Below are 22022 nucleotides of genomic sequence, written 5' to 3' on the forward strand. Positions count from 1 at the left end.
TCTCCGTACCTCAGTGCATGTTATACTATAAACATTTACAATAAAGAAACATGTGGTATTTGGTGATTATTGGTAAATGTAGAAACAATAATAAGGAATATAAATGTGACCGCGACCAATTTTCTCATCCTCCGCAACAATTTTCAATCATTGTTTAAGCCCTCAAGGAACTAACATTTAAAAAAAAAATGTTGGAAGGGACATAATTGACTGTGACACTCAAGATGGCTACCAGGAAAGCAGTTCTTATTTTTTCTCTCCAGATAAAAATTTAAATTTTGTGTGTCATAGTACCCAGACAACTTTTTAGTTCTCATTACCGAAACATGAGTTTGTAAATGCATATATTTAATGTAATATCATGTTGCGGTAATAATAATTTTTGATAATGATATTCTAAAAAATTTAAATAATTCTATAGGACATATTTTTTAAATCCTCTAAAAATAATGGTTATAGTAAGTTCAGACCTTAATCTTATATGTGCAAAGAAATATCTGGGAATATCAATCCTGCAAATGTCACGACTGGCCAATCAGAACCAAGCATTCCAACGGGCCTTGTAATAAGTTGTTATATTGCAAATATCTGCAGTACGTTTATTTTTAATAGGAAGCTGTATATTTTCATGAGCAAATTTTATATTTTGCTGCTATTGTATGTACTTGTGAGTCCATAGACATTTTCCACTGTTTGCCACGTATTTTCTTTGCAAGCGTTCCCTCTGTGCCATTATTTAAATGAAATGTTCACGCCTGTCACGCCTAATGTGCCATAATCTATCTTTTAGATAAACACGCCTCTAAAAGGCACGTAAAAATGAAATGAACTGTGATTGGTTGATTTATAGCCAGTCTCTTTTAGTCTAAGTAGTCATTTCTTGGCCAGTATTAGCTACGCCGTGCGTGGGACCTTTTACGATTTAGTCTGGCTATTTGTGCAGTTGGTCTAAAAAACAAGTATGTGAGCCTCAATCAGATCTAAAGCAGCCAAGGATTCACTCCTATTCGCCTTTAAAGCCTTTGATAAGATTCCCCGGTGGCAGAGCGGGATTGAAACTCATAACACGCCGAGATCTGTGTGTATTGGAGTGTGTGTTTCTGTAATGGTTATGTGTGTAGATGCCTCTGTATCCAGGCCACCGCATTGCTGTTTAGAGCAGTCAAAACCCATTTCACATGATGGCTGAAGTGCCATTTTCTCAAGCAGTGTTTCTACCAATTCACGGGCCGCTAAATAAATCTGCCCAGGAAAACACATTCATTAGGTTAATGCACAGATGCAAAACGCATTTTTCCCCACTCTCAATGTTTTGTGATTTATTGTGCCGCAGAAATGTGAAATTGAGTATACCCGAATAAGTTATTTAAGTGATTTAGAGGTTGACACTGAATATTTTTTCCTACAGTTTATGATTTATGGTTATTGCAAAAATATGAAATTGACTATATGAATATAAGGAACATTATAAGTAATTTAGTTGATTTAGGGGCTCGAGGATAATGCCCGTGTGTACAAAGGAAGCCGGGTGAGTTGTCCTTGGCAAAAAAGATGATGTGGCTGAAATATACACGGCTAATTTGAATGCATATTATGGTCATCTGGGTGTCACTGCATAAATAAGACCTTTTTTTTTGTTTCATGTATAATTCAGTTGCTTTTTTGAATTGTCTTTCTTGTTTCCCCCGCTGATGAAGCCTTTATGGACCTGTCAGCTCAGTTCAACAGTGTAGATATTATACCTCATTTAGGGCTGATATTCTCATCTCAACAGAGCCATATTTTAAAAATCATGGCTGATTTTTATCACACATGTGGTCAGAAATTGGCTTGGCGGCGTTATTGAGACAGAATGATGTGTGTGTGGCCTTGCACCACGCCGCGTGTCTGTCCTTGAGTCTGTGTGCGTTGGGTTTGTTGTGGGTAGTGTCACCACAGTGGTGTTATTGGACATGTAAATCACTTGAAGTGCTAGTGGAGGTCATGTTGATCAGGTCAATTCCAGGGACAGAGGAATATTCTCCTCTCATTTTCTTTTGCTCCACAGAGAGGATTCTCCTTCTCCTCCATCATTTCGACAGCAGGAGCTTCATTAAGAGCCTCGTTAAGCCCTGTCATTAAATTGGGTCATTAAAGCTTTTCCTTAAAAACCCCAGGCTCGGAACCGCAAACTGCTGGCAGGCTTGACTGACCGAGAGCTCACAGCAGACTCAATAGATGGAATCAGGAATTCCTGAGTCCTAGCACGGCAGTGGCTTGATAGGTGATTGCCACGTTAGCATCTGGGCTGGCAGCTGTGAAGATATTGGACATCTAAGGCCCTGTAGCTTCTGACTGATTACCTAAAGATTGAGAGTGGTTGGAGTTTTGGTGAACTTTTATATAAAGCGTTGGCAGCGCATAAGGTTTTAAGTTCGAACCCAGTGAGGACATATAATGTCTACCTTTGTAATGCACTTCTTTGGATAAAAGTGTCTGCTAAATGCATACATGTAAATATTTAATTTGAAGTTTGGTTAAAATATTTTAAGTAATATATAACACCTGTGTAGAACCATATTGTGCTATATAGAACCATATCTGGTGCTATAGTGCTGGTTGGTTCTTCATAGGTGCTATATAGCACTAAAAATGGTTCCCCTATGATCAGAGGTGGAAAGTAACGAATTACATTTACTCAAGTTACTGTAATTTAGTAGTTTTTTTGTGTATTTTTACTTTTTTGAGTAGTTTTTAAAATCTGAACTTTTACTTTTACTTAAGTATGTTTTATTTAAAGTATTGTACTTCGCTACATTTTAAATCATATCCGTTACTGAGTAAAAAAATATTTTAAAAAGCAAGGTGATAAAGACGCGCAACGGATGTAAATGGGCGGGGCCCGGGGAACGCGCAAAAAGAACCATGGAGACGGACGAGACAGGCGCGCGCTAATGCAGACCCGCCTCAAATCTTATGAAAGAAACCCCTGGTCATATTTAAGCGACCACTTTCCACTGACGCGAAGCGAGTGTTTCATTTCTATGAAAGGTAGGATTCATGCTCTTAAGTACGAAATTGCACGACGCGTTTTTAATACCATGCGCATTATCTTCCGAGGTCTAGCAGCTTCCCGTCAAGTCAAACAAAACTTCAGAACGTCCTCAAGAATCCGCAGGTCATTAGACATTGCAGAGAGAAAGAGAGAGAGAGAGCGCGAGAGAGAGAGAGAGAGAGAGAGAATAAAGGTCATCAGGTCCCCAGGTCAGGGAAGTAAGTAGATAATAAACGTGTCAAATGTATATAGATATGGAACTCATCTCATTATATGCTCATTTAAACTATATATAGTTTAATAAAATAATGTATGTTACCAGCAATACATCAATTACAACCTTACTATAGTGATTGTATTTACAAGCTGCTGACCATCTTCAAAAGTGCATAACTCACATGTAAAAATCATTAAACAATTCCATAAATGTTTCTTATTTTAAAAAAGCTTTTTATTTTATTAACTTTTTGTTATTGCACTTTAATTGTAAAGATGTTCCTACAATTAAAAACAACTAGTTTGAGATGTATATTCCCTTGTCGTTTTTGAACTATACTAGAATCCTCCACCTCTTCCCGCTGTAAAAAAGTAACTTTTACTCTGAGTAAAGTTAAAATGACTTACTTTTTACTTTTACTTGAGTAGATTTTTAGACAAGTAACTTTACTTTTACTTAAGTAAAATATTATTAAAGTAACTTTACTTTTACGTGAGTACAATATTTTGGTACTTTTTCCACCTCTGCCTATGATTACGAGCTTTTAGTGCTATTTAGCACTATTTTTTTTCAGAGTGTATGACCTGACAAGCAATCAGAACATATTTTATATTTAATATGCAGCTTGTGCAGCAAGATTTTGGTCCGATGAGATTTCAATGGAAACAGGGCTACCCAGCACAACACAGCAGAAATGAGTCTTTCAGTGTTTTTTTTTTTTTTTTTTGGTTCAGTCGAGGCTGGTTAATACAAAACTCCCCTTAAAAGGGCATTTACAGTGAATGTTATTTTTTTGACAAAATGACCAAAGTCATTCGTTTTCAATGTGAGCGACAGAGAGCCTTGGTGATGCAACAAAGTTCAGATTATGCAAAGCGCAGTGACACTATGCAGCAACTACAAATGGGAATGAAGGTTGTGATCATGTGATCTCATACAAAAGTAAAATGTTGTAATCCATATGAGCAATTACATAACTTTTTTCTGTAATGTAGCTCAGTTGTTAGAACGTGGCGTAAGCAATAAATGTCATGCGTTTGCACTTTTAGAAAAGAGATACAAAGCTGTCACTGGGGTAGTACACTTTTAAAAAGTACACGTTTGTGCACATTAGTACCAAATGTATCTAGTACATACTGTATCTGTACCTAAATGGTACATCCTGAATTAGGACCTTTTTAAAAGTGAATGTTCTAGTGACAGCTGGTAAAAAACTGAATAGATGCACCATAAGTCACTTTGGAAAAACTGTATAAATGTATCTTATCATGACAACACTGTCAGTGAGAACTTGAAACGTATAGTTGAAACAAATGTTTTTATTATGGGTTAAATGGAGGGGAGAGAGTTTGCATGTTCTCCCCATCATTGTGGGTTTACTTCAGGTACTCCAGGTTTCCTCTCATAGTCCAAAGACATGCAGGTTAAGTGAAATGGAAATGCCAATCTGTTCTTCCCTAACTTGTGTATTGATTAACTTGTGTGTACACTCTCAGATTAAAGGTGCAAGAGCTTTCACTGGGGCAGTTCCCCTTAAAAAGGTCTTAATATGTACTATTAAGGTACAGATATGTATACACTTGGTACCAGTATGTACCTTTGAGGTACTTATGGTGATTTTCCATTGCATAGTGCCCCACGGGCAACATAATCTCACAAAGTTCCGTGGTATAGTCACGGAATATTTTGCTCATTTTTCCATGTCATTGTCACCGCATTTTTCTGTGGCCGTACCACTGACTTTCTTTTCTGTGTCATTGTCACAGATTGGTTACTTAACTGCTTTTTCCTTTCAAACCATTGTCGCTTTGGTTTAGGATTAGATTTGGTGTTTGCGTTAGGAAGTCACTTTAAGTATTGGTTTGTACAATTTTTTTCTGATTTATTTTTTATATTTTCAGATTTTTTAACCATTGTCACCTAGCGTTAGGGTTAGAGCTGGGTTTGGGTAGGGATGTCATTTTATGTAAATCTAACCCTAAACCGAAGCAACAATGGTAAGAAAATAGGACAGTTGAGTAACCAGTCCGTTACAATGACACGGGAAAAGAAAGTCCGTAGTACGGCCACGGAAAAATTCGGAGATCCGTGACAATGACACGGATAAATTAGCAAAATATTCCATGACTATACCACGGAAATTTGTGAGATCAGGTTGCCACGGGTTAGGTTGGGTCGGCTCACTTCACTTTGGCTTGGTTAGCTTTTCCATCAAGTTCACACTTCAGAGTGGGAGGAATTATAGGCATGTCGTTATATTTGGGCTGCCTACTGCTGTGACATCATATCACATGTGAGAGCGTCGTTGGAATGCTATACATCCCCATAAATTCATTTATTTCTCAGTCCGCCACAAAATCAAAATTGACCACCACAAATAGATGTTTGCACATTGCGTTTATCACTACCTCTGTATCACATGACAGTTTTTGTCCACACACCCGTTGTGTAAGTCAACGCGCTTCGCTGAGCCTCATTAGTTGCAAAAATGCCGTGCATGCGACCTGCGCGTCACGAATGCGGCGTCACAAACCGCAAGCCTGGAACACACAGGTATGGTGTTCCTGTTTCTTAACCTGTGGATGTTTTTTAACTGCTAATAGGGAGTTTAGGAACTTAGATCAGAGCACAGATGACAACAGGTTTGCTTGAGACAGCGCACACACACAGGTAAAGCTAATTGCGTTTAGCATGACGCTCGTCATGATTCTCTCAGACCAATCAGTGATCTACAGTGTTTTTACATCACATTAGTATCAGCTCAGCTCGCCTGGAACCCCAACCGAGGTGGTACTAAAAAAAGTATTGGGTACTACGTACTGTATCCTGTGGAAAAGCCCCCAAAAGTAAGCTGACCCGACCCAAACAGTGGGGTACTATGCAATGGAAAAGCGCCATTATATGCACTTTTGCTTTTTTAAGGGGATTGTATCGCCACGGGTGACAGCTTGGGTATACACTCACCTAAAGGTGAATTAGGAACACCTGTTCAATTTCGCATTAATGCAATTATCTAATCAACCAATCACATGGCAGTTGCTTCAATGCATTTAGGGGTGTGGTCCTGGTGAAGACAATCTCCTGAAATCCAAACTGAATGTCAGAATGGGAAAGAAAGGTGCTTGGCATGGTTGTTGGTGCCAGGCGGGCTGGTATTTCACAATGTGCTCAGTTACTGGGATTTTCACACACAACCATTTCTAGGGTTTACAAAGAATGGTGTGAAAAGGGAAAAGCATCCACTATGGGGCAGTCCTGTGGACGAAAATGCCTTGTTGATGCTAGAGGTCAGAGGAGAATGGGCCAACTGATTCAAGCTGATAGAAGAGCAACTTTGACTCAAATAACTCCGGGTAACATCCCTTCCTCTTCTCGACCGCCCGGGCGTAGTCATTAAGGGAAAGCCCCTTCTGCGGTGGGAAGGGACTGCTGCCGGAGAGAGTCTGGGTGGCTATCGAAGACCACCATTCCGGGTCTGACACACACTGCATGCTGTGTGTCCGCTGGGTTCAATTGGGCGCGTGCATTCTGTCACGGTGTGTATAACACCGAAAAAAGGAAAACTAAAGGAGAACCCAAACGCAGACACGATGTACCAAAATAAACTATGATTTATTAAATACAAAACATAAACACCCACGTGGGGGTAAAACAGATGAGAAAACTGAAGACTGGGATAAGACACAAACCAAAACACAGGAACAGCTCTTCAACACGAAAGACATGAACACAGAGCCAAATAACTTTGACAATGCACGCGCACACAACAGAGAACGAAAGGGCAATATAAAGACACCACATCAATGGGGAACAGGTGAACATAATTAATTACGTCAGACACGAGTACATAAGGGAGTAGGGTAAAAGTGACAAGACACTGGGAACATGTGGAAACCACACACACAATGTGATTCCCCATGTCCCCACACAGAACATAATACTATCACGGTCCTGCCAGATGCACTCAGACCTACATCTAACACAGATGTCTGACAGGACCGTGACAAAAATTGGACAGTTGAAGACTGGAAAAATGCTGCCTGGTCTGATGATTCTCGATTTCTGTTGAGACATTCAGAGGGTAGATTCAGAATTTGGCATAAACAGAATGAGAACATGGATCCATCATGCCTTGTTACCACTGTGCAGGCTGGTGGTGTAATGGTGTGGGGGAGGTTTTCTTGGGACACTTTAGGCCCCTTAGTGCCAATTGGGCATCGGTAAAATGCCACGGCCTACCTGAGCATTGTTTCTGACCATTAATCGGTTCTTGCCATTAATACAGCCATAGATGCTAATGACGCTTTGGATAAAGCATCTGCCAAATGCATAAATCCAAATGTAAAATTCATAACATAAAACAAAGCATGATGATGAATGATACAATGTAGTGCTGTTGATTAGTATTTTACAGAGGTTCAATTACACAGAATTTATGATAAATTCAAGTATTTTAAAAAAACGGCACCACCTCATGCCCCCCATGGGGAAAGCCCAGTTTGAGAACCACTAGAGTAAAGTACTCCCATAGAGTTTTTCTCATCGCTGCCCACTGACAGGAAATTCTTTGTAGATGAACAGTGACACGACCACATGTTGTGCTTCCAAATTTAGTCTGCAAATGCCGATGAATATTCAGACTCAGAAATATCCATTTGATTGCTTTGAGTGCACATGCACAGCTCTTTCCACGCTCGGATGCCTAAGAACGTACGACACGTTCCCATTTGTCTTCCAAACTTGCAATGTGGCACTTTTGTAGAAGTTGTGCTGTTATGGGGTCTTTTTAAGCAAACTGTATTCTGGCCACGTAGATGTGGTAATGAGGATGAATGCTGATGCGTTGGCCGCACTCTTCCTTCCGAGCGTCACACGCGTCCTGCGCTGCCAAGCCTTTGTATCATTACGGCACGCTGCACGAAGGCTCCTTAGCTGCGGTCTACCACTGATTCAATAACAAGACTCCACCCTCAATCAATGCTCGGAGTATGAGTGCTTCACGCAAGGCTGTCTGATCATTACCGCCCAGCTGTACTCTCTGCGAATGTGCTTTCGAAGTCATCATCCGTCACAATGGTCTATATTTCCAGATTAATCTCGTGTTTGTGATCTGATTGATGCAAATGGTTGTTTGATACACTCAGTGTTTACATTTGCCTTGATTTCTCCTCTATTGACCTCCATTTACTACATAATCTTCAATACTGGTCTTTTTTTAGCTATTAGCCATAGCCGATGCTTTTACTGTCATCTTTTTTAAACCCTCTGTCTCAGCCTCTCTTTTCTGTTCTTTCTTTTTCAGCTTCACACTGACATGGATAGAGGTGATGGACGTACTAAGTACGTGCTGCGGGGTGAGGGGGCGGGGTCAGTTTTCGTGATTGACGAGAAGACAGGCAACATCCATGTTACCAAGCCCTTGGACAGGGAGGAGAAGGACGAATACCGGCTGATTGCCACGGCAACAGACAGTCAGACCGAGCGCGCCCTGGAGCCATCTTCCCAGTTCATCATTAGAGTGCAAGATATCAACGACAACCCACCTGTCTTTGAGGACGGGCCCTACAGTGCCACAGTCCCAGAGATGGCAAACATAGGTACTGAAAGAAAACATGAGCACATAAGATCAAGCCTACTGGCATGTTCCTTCTTGAAGTCAATAATACTTGCATAATTTAAGATAAGCCCATAGATGTAGATTTGGGGGGTGTCTGATCTCATGAGTTATGCAAGTGATGTTAAACTTTTAATGATTGCTCATTGAGGCGTTACTTTGATAGTTTACCAAAAATGAAAGTTCTGTCATCATGTAGTTACCCTCTTGTATGAGTTTTCATGATGGTAACCGCACAGTTAATGGTACCCACTGACTTCCATAGTAGGAAAAACAAATACTATGAAAGTCAATGGGTACTGTCAACTGTATGCCTACCATCATTTTTTCTTTTCTTTTGGTAATACTTTACTTAAAGGGGTGTTCATAAGACTGACACGACATCTTCATAATCATGACATAACATGTGTCATGAACATGAAGGAGATTTTATGCATGTTTATGACAACTGTCACCAAGTGTCATTCGCTCAATTATGTATTTTTTAATGCAAAGACAACTTGATATAAACCAATACAACCTAACTTATTATAAATCTGTCATAAACATGACATAGCAGATTAATTATCAAACTGTTATAAGACACTGTCATAAAGCTATTTGACAGAGTATTAACACTTAAAGGTGCAGTGTGTAATTTTTAGAGGGATCTCTTGCCAGAAATGCAAAATAATATACAAAACTATATTATCCGGGGTGTATGAAGACCTTTCATAATGAACCGTTATGTGTTTATTCCTTAGAATCAGACGTTTTTAGCTACATACACGAGGGTCCCCTTACATGGAAGTCGCCATTTTGTGCCACCATGTTTCTACAGAAGCCCTTAATGGACAAACTTTTTTTACTAAGTTGTCTCCGACGATGACATGTTTGTCCGGTGACGGCTACCGTAGCCTCTCTATGTGTTTCAAAAGCGAGGTGTAGGCAGTGGACTTAGCCGTTGGTTGCAATTCACAACATCACCACTAGATGCCGCAAAAATGTACACACTGCACCTTAAATAACATTTTAATGACAAATTTAATTTGTATCACTGTAGTTGAGGTCAAGAAAATTTTTCATGACGCTGTTATAAAACTATTTGACAGAATATTAACACTTAAAGACATTTTAATGACGAATTTAATATGTACCACTGTACTTGAGGTCAAGAAAAATATGAATGATGCTGTTATAAAACTATTTGACAGAGTATTAACACTTAATGACATTTTAATGACAAATTTAATTTGTACCACTGTAGTTGAGGTCAAGAAAAATATTCATGATGCTGTTATAATACAATTTGACAGAGTATTAACACTAAATTACATTTTAATGACAAATTTAATTTGTACCACTGTAGTTGAGGTCAAGAAAAATATTCATGATGCTGTTATAAAACAATTTGACAGAGTATTAACACTTAATGACATTTTAATGACAAATTTAATTTGTACCACTGTAGTTGAGGTCAAGACAAATATTCATGACGTTGTTATAAACCTATTTGACAGAATATTAACACTTAATGACATTTTAATGACAGATTTAATATGTACCACTGCAGTTGAGGTCAAGAAAAATATTCATGACGGTGTTATAAAACTATTTGACAGAATATTAACACTTAATGACATTTTAATGACGAATTTAATTTGTACCACTGTAGTTGAGGTCAAGAGCAATATTCATGACACTGTTATAAAACTATTTGACAGAATATTAACACTTAATGACATTTTAATGACCAATTTAATTTGTACTACTGTAGTTGAAGTCAAGAAAAATATTCATGACGCTGTTATAAAACTATTTGACAGAATATTAACACTTAATGACATTTTAATGACAAATTTAATTTGTACCACTGTAGTTGAGGTCAAGAAAAATATTCATGATGCTGTTATAATACAATTTGACAGAGTATTAACACTAAATTACATTTTAATGACAAATTTAATTTGTACCACTGTAGTTGAGGTCAAGAAAAATATTCATGATGCTGTTATAAAACAATTTGACAGAGTATTAACACTTAATGACATTTTAATGACAAATTTAATTTGTACCACTGTAGTTGAGGTCAAGACAAATATTCATGACGTTGTTATAAACCTATTTGACAGAATATTAACACTTAATGACATTTTAATGACAGATTTAATATGTACCACTGCAGTTGAGGTCAAGAAAAATATTCATGACGGTGTTATAAAACTATTTGACAGAATATTAACACTTAATGACATTTTAATGACGAATTTAATTTGTACCACTGTAGTTGAGGTCAAGAGCAATATTCATGACACTGTTATAAAACTATTTGACAGAATATTAACACTTAATGACATTTTAATGACCAATTTAATTTGTACTACTGTAGTTGAAGTCAAGAAAAATATTCATGACGCTGTTGTACAACTATTTGACAGAATATTAACACTTGATGACATTTTAATGACAGATTTAATATGTACCACTGTAGTTGAGGTCAAGAATATATTCCTGATGCTGTTATAAAACTATTTGACAGAATATTAACACTTATTGACATTTTAATGAGAAATGTAATATGTACCACTGTAGTTGAGGTCAAGAAAAATATTCATGACGATGTTAAAAAAATATTTGAAAAAATATTAACACATAATGACATTTTAACGACAGATTTAATATGTACCATTGCAGTTGAGGTCAAGAAAAATATTCATGACGGTGTTATAAAACTATTTGACAGAATATTAACACTTAATGACATTTTAATGACGAATTTAATATGTACCACTGTAGTTGAGGTCAAGAGAAATATTCATGACGCTGTTATAAAACGATTTGACAGAATATTAACACTTAATGACATTTTAATGACAGATTTAATATGTACCACTGTAGTTGAGGTCAAGAAAAATATTAATGACTTTGTTATAAAACTATTTGACAAAATATTAACACTTAATGACATTTTAATGAAAAATTCAATATGTACCACTGTAATTGAGGTCAAGAAAAATATTCATGACGCTGTTATAAAACTATTTAACAGAGTATTAACACTTAATGACATTTTAATGACAGATTTAATATGTATCACTGTAGTTGAGGTCAAGAAAAATATTCATGATGCTGTTATAAAACTATTTGACAGAGTATTAACACTTATGATGTATTGGTTTATGTCATGATTTATTGGTTTATGTCAAGTTGTCATAACAAAAACAATGTCATCTTTACATTAATAATTACATAATTGAGTGAATGACACTTAATGACAGTTGTCATAAACGTGCATAAAATCTCCTTTATGTTCATGACACGTGTAATGTTATCATTATGAAGGTGTCATGTCAGTCTTATAAAGACACCTTCAAGTAAAGTGTTACTTATCTTTTTTTGTATATAGTAAAGAAACTCATACAGGTTTAGAACAACATTAGAACAAAATAAAAAAATTCACAGCATCTAAATAAGCAACGATCGGACTTAAACATTTTTGTATATATGTTTTGTGTACTATCAAACACTTGGTACTATATCACACACGTACAGCTTACGTTATGAGTAAATATCACCACTGAAGTGATAATCCAGAGCAATTAAATGCAGTAGTTTTACTCATGCGCTGTCCAGATGTGAACATTACCATATTTCTCTGACGTAAAGTGAAAATGAATATGCTGCTAATGCAATTCAAACTATTTCATGCAGCATATTGCATATTGTTCACCCCGCCGTGATTCCTGAGGCATTAAAATCAATTTAGTGCTTAAGGTTGGCTGAAATACACTAGTTTTATACCCACAACATATGCTACCTCCTGTGATTCAAAATGAGGTAAATGGGGTAAAGGCAGCCAGTGCATGGAAAACACTGTTTCCCGAAATTCATCATGCACGCTGTCAGACGAAAAGCCAAGAAAATGCTCTCTATAATTGGCACTGTTTAAATGTTAATGACGCTCATTCGGCGAGTAACCTCTAACGTTTATTGATTTTGTCTTCTGTGCGGCGGTGCAAAATATTATCCCTCTTCAGCTGTGCTCTTTTGTTTTTTAGAAATAAGTTAAATTAATTTCAAAGGATCCCAATAGCAAACAAGATTACAACCAAAATATTCTGTGTTTAGGTCCCGATGTGCTGAATTTGAATATGTGAATCCTTTGCTGAGGTAAACTACAGTAAATGGAGCTTCTTTCAGATCAGATATTTCACCAGTGTGAATGTGTTATCACTCTAAATGGTGGCTTGTTTCTTTAGTTCCACTCGGATTGAATATGAATAGATTTCTTTGAGCCGGTGCAAGTTGCGTCAACCAAGCAGTCTCATCTCTTTTTGATCTGCCTATCAGATTGTACATTTACTGTGGAAATCTCTCTCTCTCTCTCTCTCTCTCTCTCTCTCTCTCTCTCTCTCTCTCTCTACCATCTTTCATTTGCCACCTTCTGCTTCTTAACTACCTGTGAAAGATGTGTAATCAGACTACAGCCTTCCCTCAACCCACAAGCTCTCTTGGTGACACTGTCAGGCCTTTGATGTCAGAAAACAGCAACAGCTGCTCCCATAAATCCCTGTGTCCCTATGAGCTCGTGAAGGAACGCCCCATGGGAAACATAGTTCTCTTTCCATTGTACATATATATATGTATATATATATTTTTAACGTGAAATTGGCTGTCTTTGATTTATTTGCTTAGGGAAAAAGTCTGTATCTGTCATGAACAAAGCAGAGATTCTGTACGCGAGGGATTTATGGGAAAAATCCAGAGTGTGGCCGCAGCAAGACAGAGAGATTAAGAGAGGGAGCAAGAGGGAATTGAAGAAGGAGATGAAGAGAAATAAAGTGAGACAAAGGCGAGAATAAGAGAAGGTGTGCAGCCGGAGGAGAGGAGAAAGCGAACACGGTGTTCGCGGGGGGGAGAGAGAGAAAGGATAGATGAGCAGAATCTGTCAGTCTTTATAAAGCCTCTCCATTTAATGTGCTTGTCCTGTGATGACCTGGTATTCCCATGTTTGTGTGTGCTGTATTGATCAACCCTTATTGTTTTTCTTGTCTTATCACTTTATATATATCTCTCTGTCTTTCCGCCTCAGGGACCGCAATCATACAGGTGACGGCTTCAGACGCAGATGATCCAACATATGGGAACAGTGCGCGGCTGGTGTACACGCTGGTTCAGGGGCAGCCACACTTTTCTGTGGACCCTCAGACAGGTATGTGTTGCATTACTTTTGGTATTGTTGGATTCCAACCATCTTAGATTTCCTGGTGACCAGAAATGCGGGTCCACTGGCCAGACCATAATCACTAACCATTGTAAAACAAACCTTGACATTGGACATTCATAGATCTTTTCTTTGAAAGGGAAGCAGGTTGTGTGACACAGTGAGGGATAGAGCTCATCTGGGCGATCCAGGTCAAAATTCAACCTGTAGCATTTTCCGATTATTTCCCCTTCTCTTCTATGTAACATTTCCTTGTTTATTCTATCTGCTATACTCTCAACAATAAAAACAATAAAACAAAGAAAATATCTTGTTAATTTTTTTGTTAATATAAAGTTTCCATTAAAGGGACATTCCACTTTTTTTGAAATTTTGGAATTCTGACGCTAGCTCTTTTAGCATAGCTTAGCACAATCTAATGAATCTGATTAGACCATTAGCATCGCACAAAAAAATAACCAAATAGTTTTGATTTTTTTCCTATTTAAAACTTGACTCTTCTGTAGTTACATCGTGTACTAAGGGCGCACTCACACTATCCAAACCAAACCGCGCTCGGGCACTTTTGACCCCCAATGGCTGTTTTGTTTGACTAGTGTGATCGCTCTGTTCCGCGCCCGGGCGGATTGGTTAATCACACCGCGGCCGGGTTGCAGAGGTGGGCCGAAGCGGCGGTTCACTTGGGCTCAGGCGCGGAAGGCTGTGGTGTGCGCGCAATCGCGCCTGAGTGCGATTCAAAAGGTGAAGACGTCAGTTGCGCGACCACTCACCTCCAGTTTGAGAGTAGTTCCTAGCCATATCTGCCTAGAAAATCACAACTTATAATTTTTCGTCAGTCTTAGTACACGATGTAACTACCGAAGAGTCAAGTTTTAAATAGAAAAAGATCGCAACTCTTTTGTTATTTCTAGCGCGATGGTAATGGTCTAATCAGATTCAATGGATTATGCTAAGCTATGCTAAAAGTGGTACGTCAGACCCGGAGATCAGCTGAATGGATTCCAAAATAGTAAGAATCAAATGTTTAACTCTAGGGGAGCTGAAAAATTAGCATATTTTCAAAAAAAGAGGAATGTCCCTTTAAATAAGAATAATTTTTTTGTTTTTTAGTATGAATCTTTGGCTTAAAGGGGTCATATCATGAGATTTTTTTTAAAGATGAAAAATAAGTATTTAGTGTAGTGTTGAGCAATATGGCCCATTTTGAGATCGTCCTATCGTCAGCCTGTGAGATCGCAGATACACAATAGTATCGAGGGGCGGGGCAGTAGTTTACTCATTTATTTATTTATTTTTTTACTCATTTATGACAAGTCACTTGATTGGTGGACAAAAAAGAAGCAGGGGCAACACTGTCATGACCGCAACCTTCTTTAAACTGATGCCATTAATTCGAACGCTGGAAAACCCAGGCGCTCTAAAATTTCCTGCATGTCAGGAAGCGGGAACAACACACTTGCTGGTTTTAACTTTCTGCGCTAACAACTCTCTAGTACAAGTACATGTCAGAGCTGCACGTATTACAAGCTCATGTGCGAGAAAGAGTCCAAATCATGCGCATTACAGAAGGAGTCCATGCCGCGCGCATTCAGGTCCGAGCAAGAGCTCTCTCGCGCAAAGTGAAACCCACAAACCCTCTCATGCGAGGAAAAGCACGCCCTGCGCATGTTAATTTGAAACTATGAAGATAATAATAATATCCATCACCAACTATTGTCATTACAGCCTGCTATTAGTGATATGTATGACGATTGTAGATACACGATACTATCGTCTGCCGGCACAACACTACTTTGGTGTCCCCAGAGTGCCTATGTGAAGTTTTAGCTTAACTCTTTCGCCGCCATTGACGAGATATCTTGTCAATCAAGAGAAAACGCTTCCCCGCCAATGACGAGTATTTCCGTCTTTCCGCAATACCGCTATTATCCAAGCAGCTGCATGTCCATGTCTGTTTTAAAGATCGCTCTGAATGGATCTCTATGAAAAGTCAGTCACAAAAATGGAATTATCTCAGCTTTTTGCTCAAAATGTGGTGTTTTTGCAGAAACCTACCCATATTCAAAAGCTGATTACAAAAGAACTACTGAAGGTCGGATGAAACGTTTTTTTTTTGTTTGATAGCAGAGGGTCTTTTCTTTCATTTGGTATATTGTATGTTTATATATTTAAAGAAGAACATTTTATGGAAGGCATTAAACTTGAAAATCATGAAGAACGCTGGCGCTGGCTGGCAACTTTTAAAAAAAAATGCTGGCGGTGAAAGAGTTAAAATACCCCACAGAAACAAGTTTTTGGGTTGATCTTTTTTTACATTTTCTAGGTTGATAGAAGCACTGGGGACCCAATTATAGCACTTAAACATGAAAAAAGTCAGATTTTCATGCTATGACCCCTTAAAGGGTGTCACATTTAACAATTAAAACTTACAGTCTTTCACTTCCACTAATACGGATCAGTGATTTTAATGACATCATCCTGCACATGAGCTTTTCATAAGATTCCAGGTGCTATTTGCTTTTTCAGAGGGGCGGAGTCAATCAATACATCCCGCCCTAACTTCCTGTTTCATTTCGCCATCGAACAAAGCTGAGCTTTTTAAAGCAATGGATCTTTAACTTAGAAAGTATTTATTAGATCAACAGTATGAAAAACAACAGTATAGAGAAACGCACACTGAAAGTATTTTGCAGAGATTTATTCACAGTTGTCTAAAGATAAAATGAATTCAAGTCCCTTTTTAGCACCCTTTAGCCATAAGTGACAAATAGCATTCAGCTTTAGTTAAAAAAGATGAAAATGTTTTATAGTGTAGCGAGGCTTCAGTTTAATGTTATGATGTCAGTTTCTGTCCCTGATCGCCCATTAAAGCCATGTTCTCCCTCTTCAAAGTCCAGATCATGTCCCCCGAGTTCCCTCTCACCCTGTTATCCCTTCATGTCTCTGGTTCTTTCCTCCCTCTTTTTAATGTTAATCCACACTGACTAGGCAGAAATATATTCACAACTTCTGAGCCACTGCATTTCATCCGAACACAAGCTTAATAAGGAGTGAAAAACAATGTTTCAAAAATTGGATCCCACCACAATTGTAAGCAATTAAAAGTTCAGCCAAAAATGAAAAATCTGTCATTATTTACACTTATATCTTTTTTAAACATGTATGTTGTTTTTTTGTTTAGTGGAGCACAAAGATAAAACAATTATTCAGCTTTTGGCATACAATGATGGTTTATAATGCCAAAAAAAAAACATAGCTTCATTAAAATTGTAAGACATTGAAGGGCCACCTTCTTAACTCTTTCCCCGCCAGTGTTTTTAAAAAAAGTTTCCAGCCAGCGCCACCATTTTTCATGATTTTCACAAAAGTTTAATGCCTTCCAGAAAATTTTCTTCTTTAAATATTTAAACAAACAATATATCAAATGAAAGAACAGACCCTGTGTTTTCAAAAAAAAAAAAAAAAACGTTTCATCCTACCTTCATTAGTTCTCTTGTAATCACCTCTCAAACATGGGTAGGTTTCTTCAAAAACACCCAATTTTGAGCAAAAAGCTGAGATAATTCCATTTTTGTGAAGGACTTTTGATAGAGATCAGATGCAGAGCGATCTTTAGAACATACACGGAGTTCTTTCTCATTCACGTGAGGCGCTACTTCCGGGTTGTATAAGTTGCGGATAATAGCGGTATTGCGGAAAGACTGAAAATCTCCTCATTGGCGGGGAAGCGTTTTCTCTTAATTGACGAGATAACTCGTCAATGGCGGCGAAAGAGTTAAATTTGGCCCCATCCAATTCTGAATATGTGGTAATATACTTTCATTCAAATATAGTTATATGTATAAGTCATATGGACTACTATTAAGGTACTTTTACCACCATACATGTCCTTGTAGATTTCAACTTCTGTGTTTTTCTGAAAAACTATAAATGGCGTATAGGTTCAAAAGAACAAGAAAGGTAAACATTTTAATGGCAGCATTTTAGGTGCCCTGTCCCTTTTAATGGCAGGCATAAATGAAACAGGGTGAATCGTGTTTTGAGCAGGAGGCCTGCAAGAGTCTTTTTTTCAGGGTTGCAGCGGGGCTAAAGTCGTTTGAAAAATCACTCCTATTTCTTTGTACTGTAGAGTGAAATTGGCAGAAGTGAGTAAGGGCAATTCTGCACACAGTGGGTACCATGTGGCCGGTTTTTATATGTGTGTGTGCACGGGTTGAGAAGGGAATGATGGGTATTTGTGTGTATGACAGGCCAGATAGAATGAAAGAGAGAAATGAAAGATGAATTTTGATGCTCGCACAGATCCATTGTGTAGATGTTTGTGTTGCAGTCGGTGCATTGTGCCTCTGTCTGTTGGATAATGGACTTCCTCGTTTTTTTTATTCCATTTGGCCGTCTAATGAAACCTAATTAATTTTGTTGACATTTGTGGACCCCACGCTGATAGAAATGAGACGCCTTTTTCTCCTGGAGGTTTTTGAATGCTAATCAACGATATTAACCTAATTCTGTCCTGTACGCATTGCATGGCATTCTTCTTTGCTCATTAAAGGGAATTAGCATTCTAAACCAGCACGCTCCCATAGGTCTTTTGCTATCTGCTGTATGTATCCACAAGTATACTTTCACGTGATATTTTAATAAAGTACCTCGTAGTATCTGAATTTGGTAGTTTCATGTGGGTCACCTTTGCTGACTGTACACCACTTTTAAAGTTTATGATCAGAGAGTACACTGACCTAAAGGATTATTAGGAACACCATACTAATACTGTGTTTGACCCCCTTTCACCTTAATTCTATGTGGCATTGATTCAACAAGGTGCTGAAAGCATTCTTTAAATTATGTTGGCCTATATTGATAGGATACAGCTTGCAGTTGATGGAGATTTGTGGGATGCACTTCCAGGGCACGAAGCTCCCGTTCCACCATATCCCAAAGATGCGCTATTGGGTTGAGATCTGGTGACTGTGGGGGCCATTTTAGTACAGTGAACTTATTGTCATGTTCTAGAAACCAATTTGAAATGTGTGCTTTGTGACATGGTGCATTTTCCTGCTGGAAGTAGCCATCAGAGGATAGGTACATGGTGGTCATAAAGGGATGGACATGGTCAAAAACAATGCTCAGGTAGGCCGTGGCATTTAAACGATGCCTAATTGGCACAAAGGGGCCTAAAGTGTGCCAAGAAAACATCCCCCACCACCAGCCTGCACAGTTGTAACAAGGCATGATGGATCCATGATCTCATTCTGTTTACGCCAAATTCTGACTCTACCATCTGAATGTCTCAACAGAAATCGAGAATCGAAATCGAGGCAACATTTTTCTAGTCTTCAACTGTCCATTTTGGTGAGCTCGTGCAAATTGGAGCCTCTTTTTCCTATTTGTAGTGGAGATAAGTGATACCCGGTGGGGTCTTCTGCTGTTGTAGCCCATCTGCCTCAAGGATGTGCGTGTTGGGGCCTCACAAATGCTTTGCTGCATACCTAGGTTGTAACGAGTGGTTATTTCAGTCAAAGTTGCTCTTCTATCAGCTTGAATCAGTCGACCCATTCTCCTCTGACCTCTAGCATCAACAAGTAATTTTCGCCCACAGGACTGCCGCATACTGGATGTTTTTCCTTGTCACACCATTCTTTGTAAACCCTAGAAATGGTTGTGCATGAAAATCCCAGTAACTGAGCAGATTGTGAAATACTCAGACCGGCCCATCTGGCACCAACAACCATGCCATGCTCAAAATTGCTTAAATCACATTACTTTCCCATTCTGACATTCAGTTTGGAGTTCAGGAGATTGTGTTTACCAGGACCACACCCCTAAATGCATTGAAGCAACTGCCATGTAATTGGTTGATTAGATAATTGCATTAATGAGAAATTAAACAGGTGTTCCTAATAATCCTTTAGGTGAGTGTATAGTACCTACTAAAGTTTATTTTATTGTCGTGTTATTCTCCCCCAGGCATTCTACGTACCGCAGTGCCCGATCTGGACAGAGAGGCACAGGATCAGTATTTGGTGGTTCTGCAGGCTAAAGACATGGGCGGCCATCTTGGAGGTCTTTCTGGCACGACCACAGTTACTGTGCGTCTGACAGACGTCAATGATAACCCGCCGCATTTCACACAAAGTGAGTAACTTTTCATGTCTACCTCGCACATGATGTCATTGCATGGCCCTTTCATAAATTTACTGTTGTATTTCAATTTCAGAATTTATAATCTTTGTCTCAGTACCACAATATTTTTAACAGCATTTAATGTCCTATTAAACACTCACTATTTCAGTTTCAATATTATAGTTTGATATAGATACCATTTTGTGATCATTTTACTATATGTTGCATAAATATAATCACATCATGTATGGCCGGTAGACATATTGAGGTATGCTGAGGTATGCAAGGCCATGTTTGAATGATATTTTGACCCCATTCCATATCTTTTTCTAAATATTTCCTGGACCCTATTTACAGTCTATCTTGGCTAAGTGGCAAAATACCTAGAAATGCATAAAAAAATGTCTTGGCCCATTACTGCATATTACGATACAGGAGGGCTAGATTTATTGTAGGTTATGAGGACATCTTGCAAATGAGCCTTTATTACATCAAGTGCTCCCCACTGCCACACCCCCAACTGTTTAACTGCGCTTGCATGGGGGCCGTAACATCAAACGCAGCCTCCCTCCAGTTTGGCTCAGTTACATAAAGTACCAGCAGTTCATTAGCATGATCTAAACAGAGCCTGCGCTCTCTCCAAACAGCAGTTCTGCCCTTTTATTCTCACAATGCTTTTACCGAGGATGATATAAAGAAACACACATGCGCAAATTATATCAAAGTCTCACCCAGGTAGGCTTTCGAGTTCAACTTGATATCTTGAAGCATATTTAGAATTCTCTCAGGAAATTCACCTCAGATATAGGCAAACAAATTACACGCGTTTTGGGAGCTGTTTTGACCATCGCAATTACGCTTGAAGGATGTTGCAGGGAGCACGGAGGCTGATGTGTCCCTCGGCGCAATGCATGCAGACTCAGGTGCGAGGAGAGCCGAGCAGGTTTATGTGCTTTAAACAGCCTTGGCTGGCGTGTTGTGCGGCGGATGGGAGCGGAGCTCACTGTGCCCGCGTGATGGATGGTTAGGTAGATTGTTTGACGGATGACTACATAGGTACTTCTGTTAAGATCAGTGTCTTTTTTATGTGCAGACGAGATGAGAAGCAACGATACGGGAAAGGTTTCATCATAAATATTACTAATTTATTTCCCCCCGAGTCTCCGGCGGTTCGCGAGAAATGAGAAGGAGAGGATGAGAGCAGAAGAGATTAAAACGAGATGAGTGGAAACAACGGGACTGAGGAGAGACACAAAAAGCAGAGGTGGGGAAAGAAGGGATGGGGGTTAAGAATAGAGAGACTAAATGATAATCACTGTAATTTGTCCTCGGACGTGTAAGAACACGTTAAACAAGTGGCCGAGTGACAGAAAATGGACAGTTTAAGTCCCAGAATGGAATCAGTTTTATTTATAGGAGTATGTTGTGTGCATTGTGTGTATGTCTGTGTGTTTCAGTGTATGTCTGTCTGCCTATGTGTGTGTGTTTTGTGTCTCTAGCATGAAGCCAACATGGAAGTGATTTAAACTGCAATTCATCGACAGGCTGCTAAAGACTGCCTCCAAAAGGGAGTCAACCCCATAGACCCCCTATGTTAAAATGCCCAACTTCACAGCAGAAATAAATGTGTTTGAAATCTGTTACAGAAAGTGTTTTTGGTCTATAACGCTAATTTTCCCTTTATGACAACTCTGACGGAGTTTATTTAAATTTAAATTATACACTCACCTAAAGGATTACTAGGAACACCTGTTCAATTCTCATTAATGCAATGGTGTAATGGTGTGGGGGTATTGTTTAAATGCCACGGCCTACCTGAGCATTGTTTCTG

At 38.7% G+C, this 22022-nt stretch overlaps 1 protein-coding gene across 3 annotated transcripts in view; it reads left to right on the forward strand.

The window, feature by feature from the left end:
• cdh24b (cadherin 24, type 2b) overlaps window positions 1-22022 on the forward strand; it is a 228856-nt gene that overhangs the window by 135234 nt on the left and 71600 nt on the right. For all 3 annotated transcript variants that reach the window (XM_055203093.2, XM_055203096.2, XM_055203095.2), the window contains 3 exons: window positions 8554-8848; window positions 13937-14056; window positions 20036-20203. In XM_055203093.2, the coding sequence (XP_055059068.2) occupies window positions 8554-8848; window positions 13937-14056; window positions 20036-20203 (583 nt within the window). The remainder of the gene's footprint in view (window positions 1-8553; window positions 8849-13936; window positions 14057-20035; window positions 20204-22022) is intronic.

This window comes from Misgurnus anguillicaudatus, chromosome 2 (genome assembly GCF_027580225.2).
Source record: "Misgurnus anguillicaudatus chromosome 2, ASM2758022v2, whole genome shotgun sequence".
In the NCBI taxonomy this organism is placed as follows: Eukaryota; Metazoa; Chordata; class Actinopteri; order Cypriniformes; family Cobitidae; genus Misgurnus; species Misgurnus anguillicaudatus.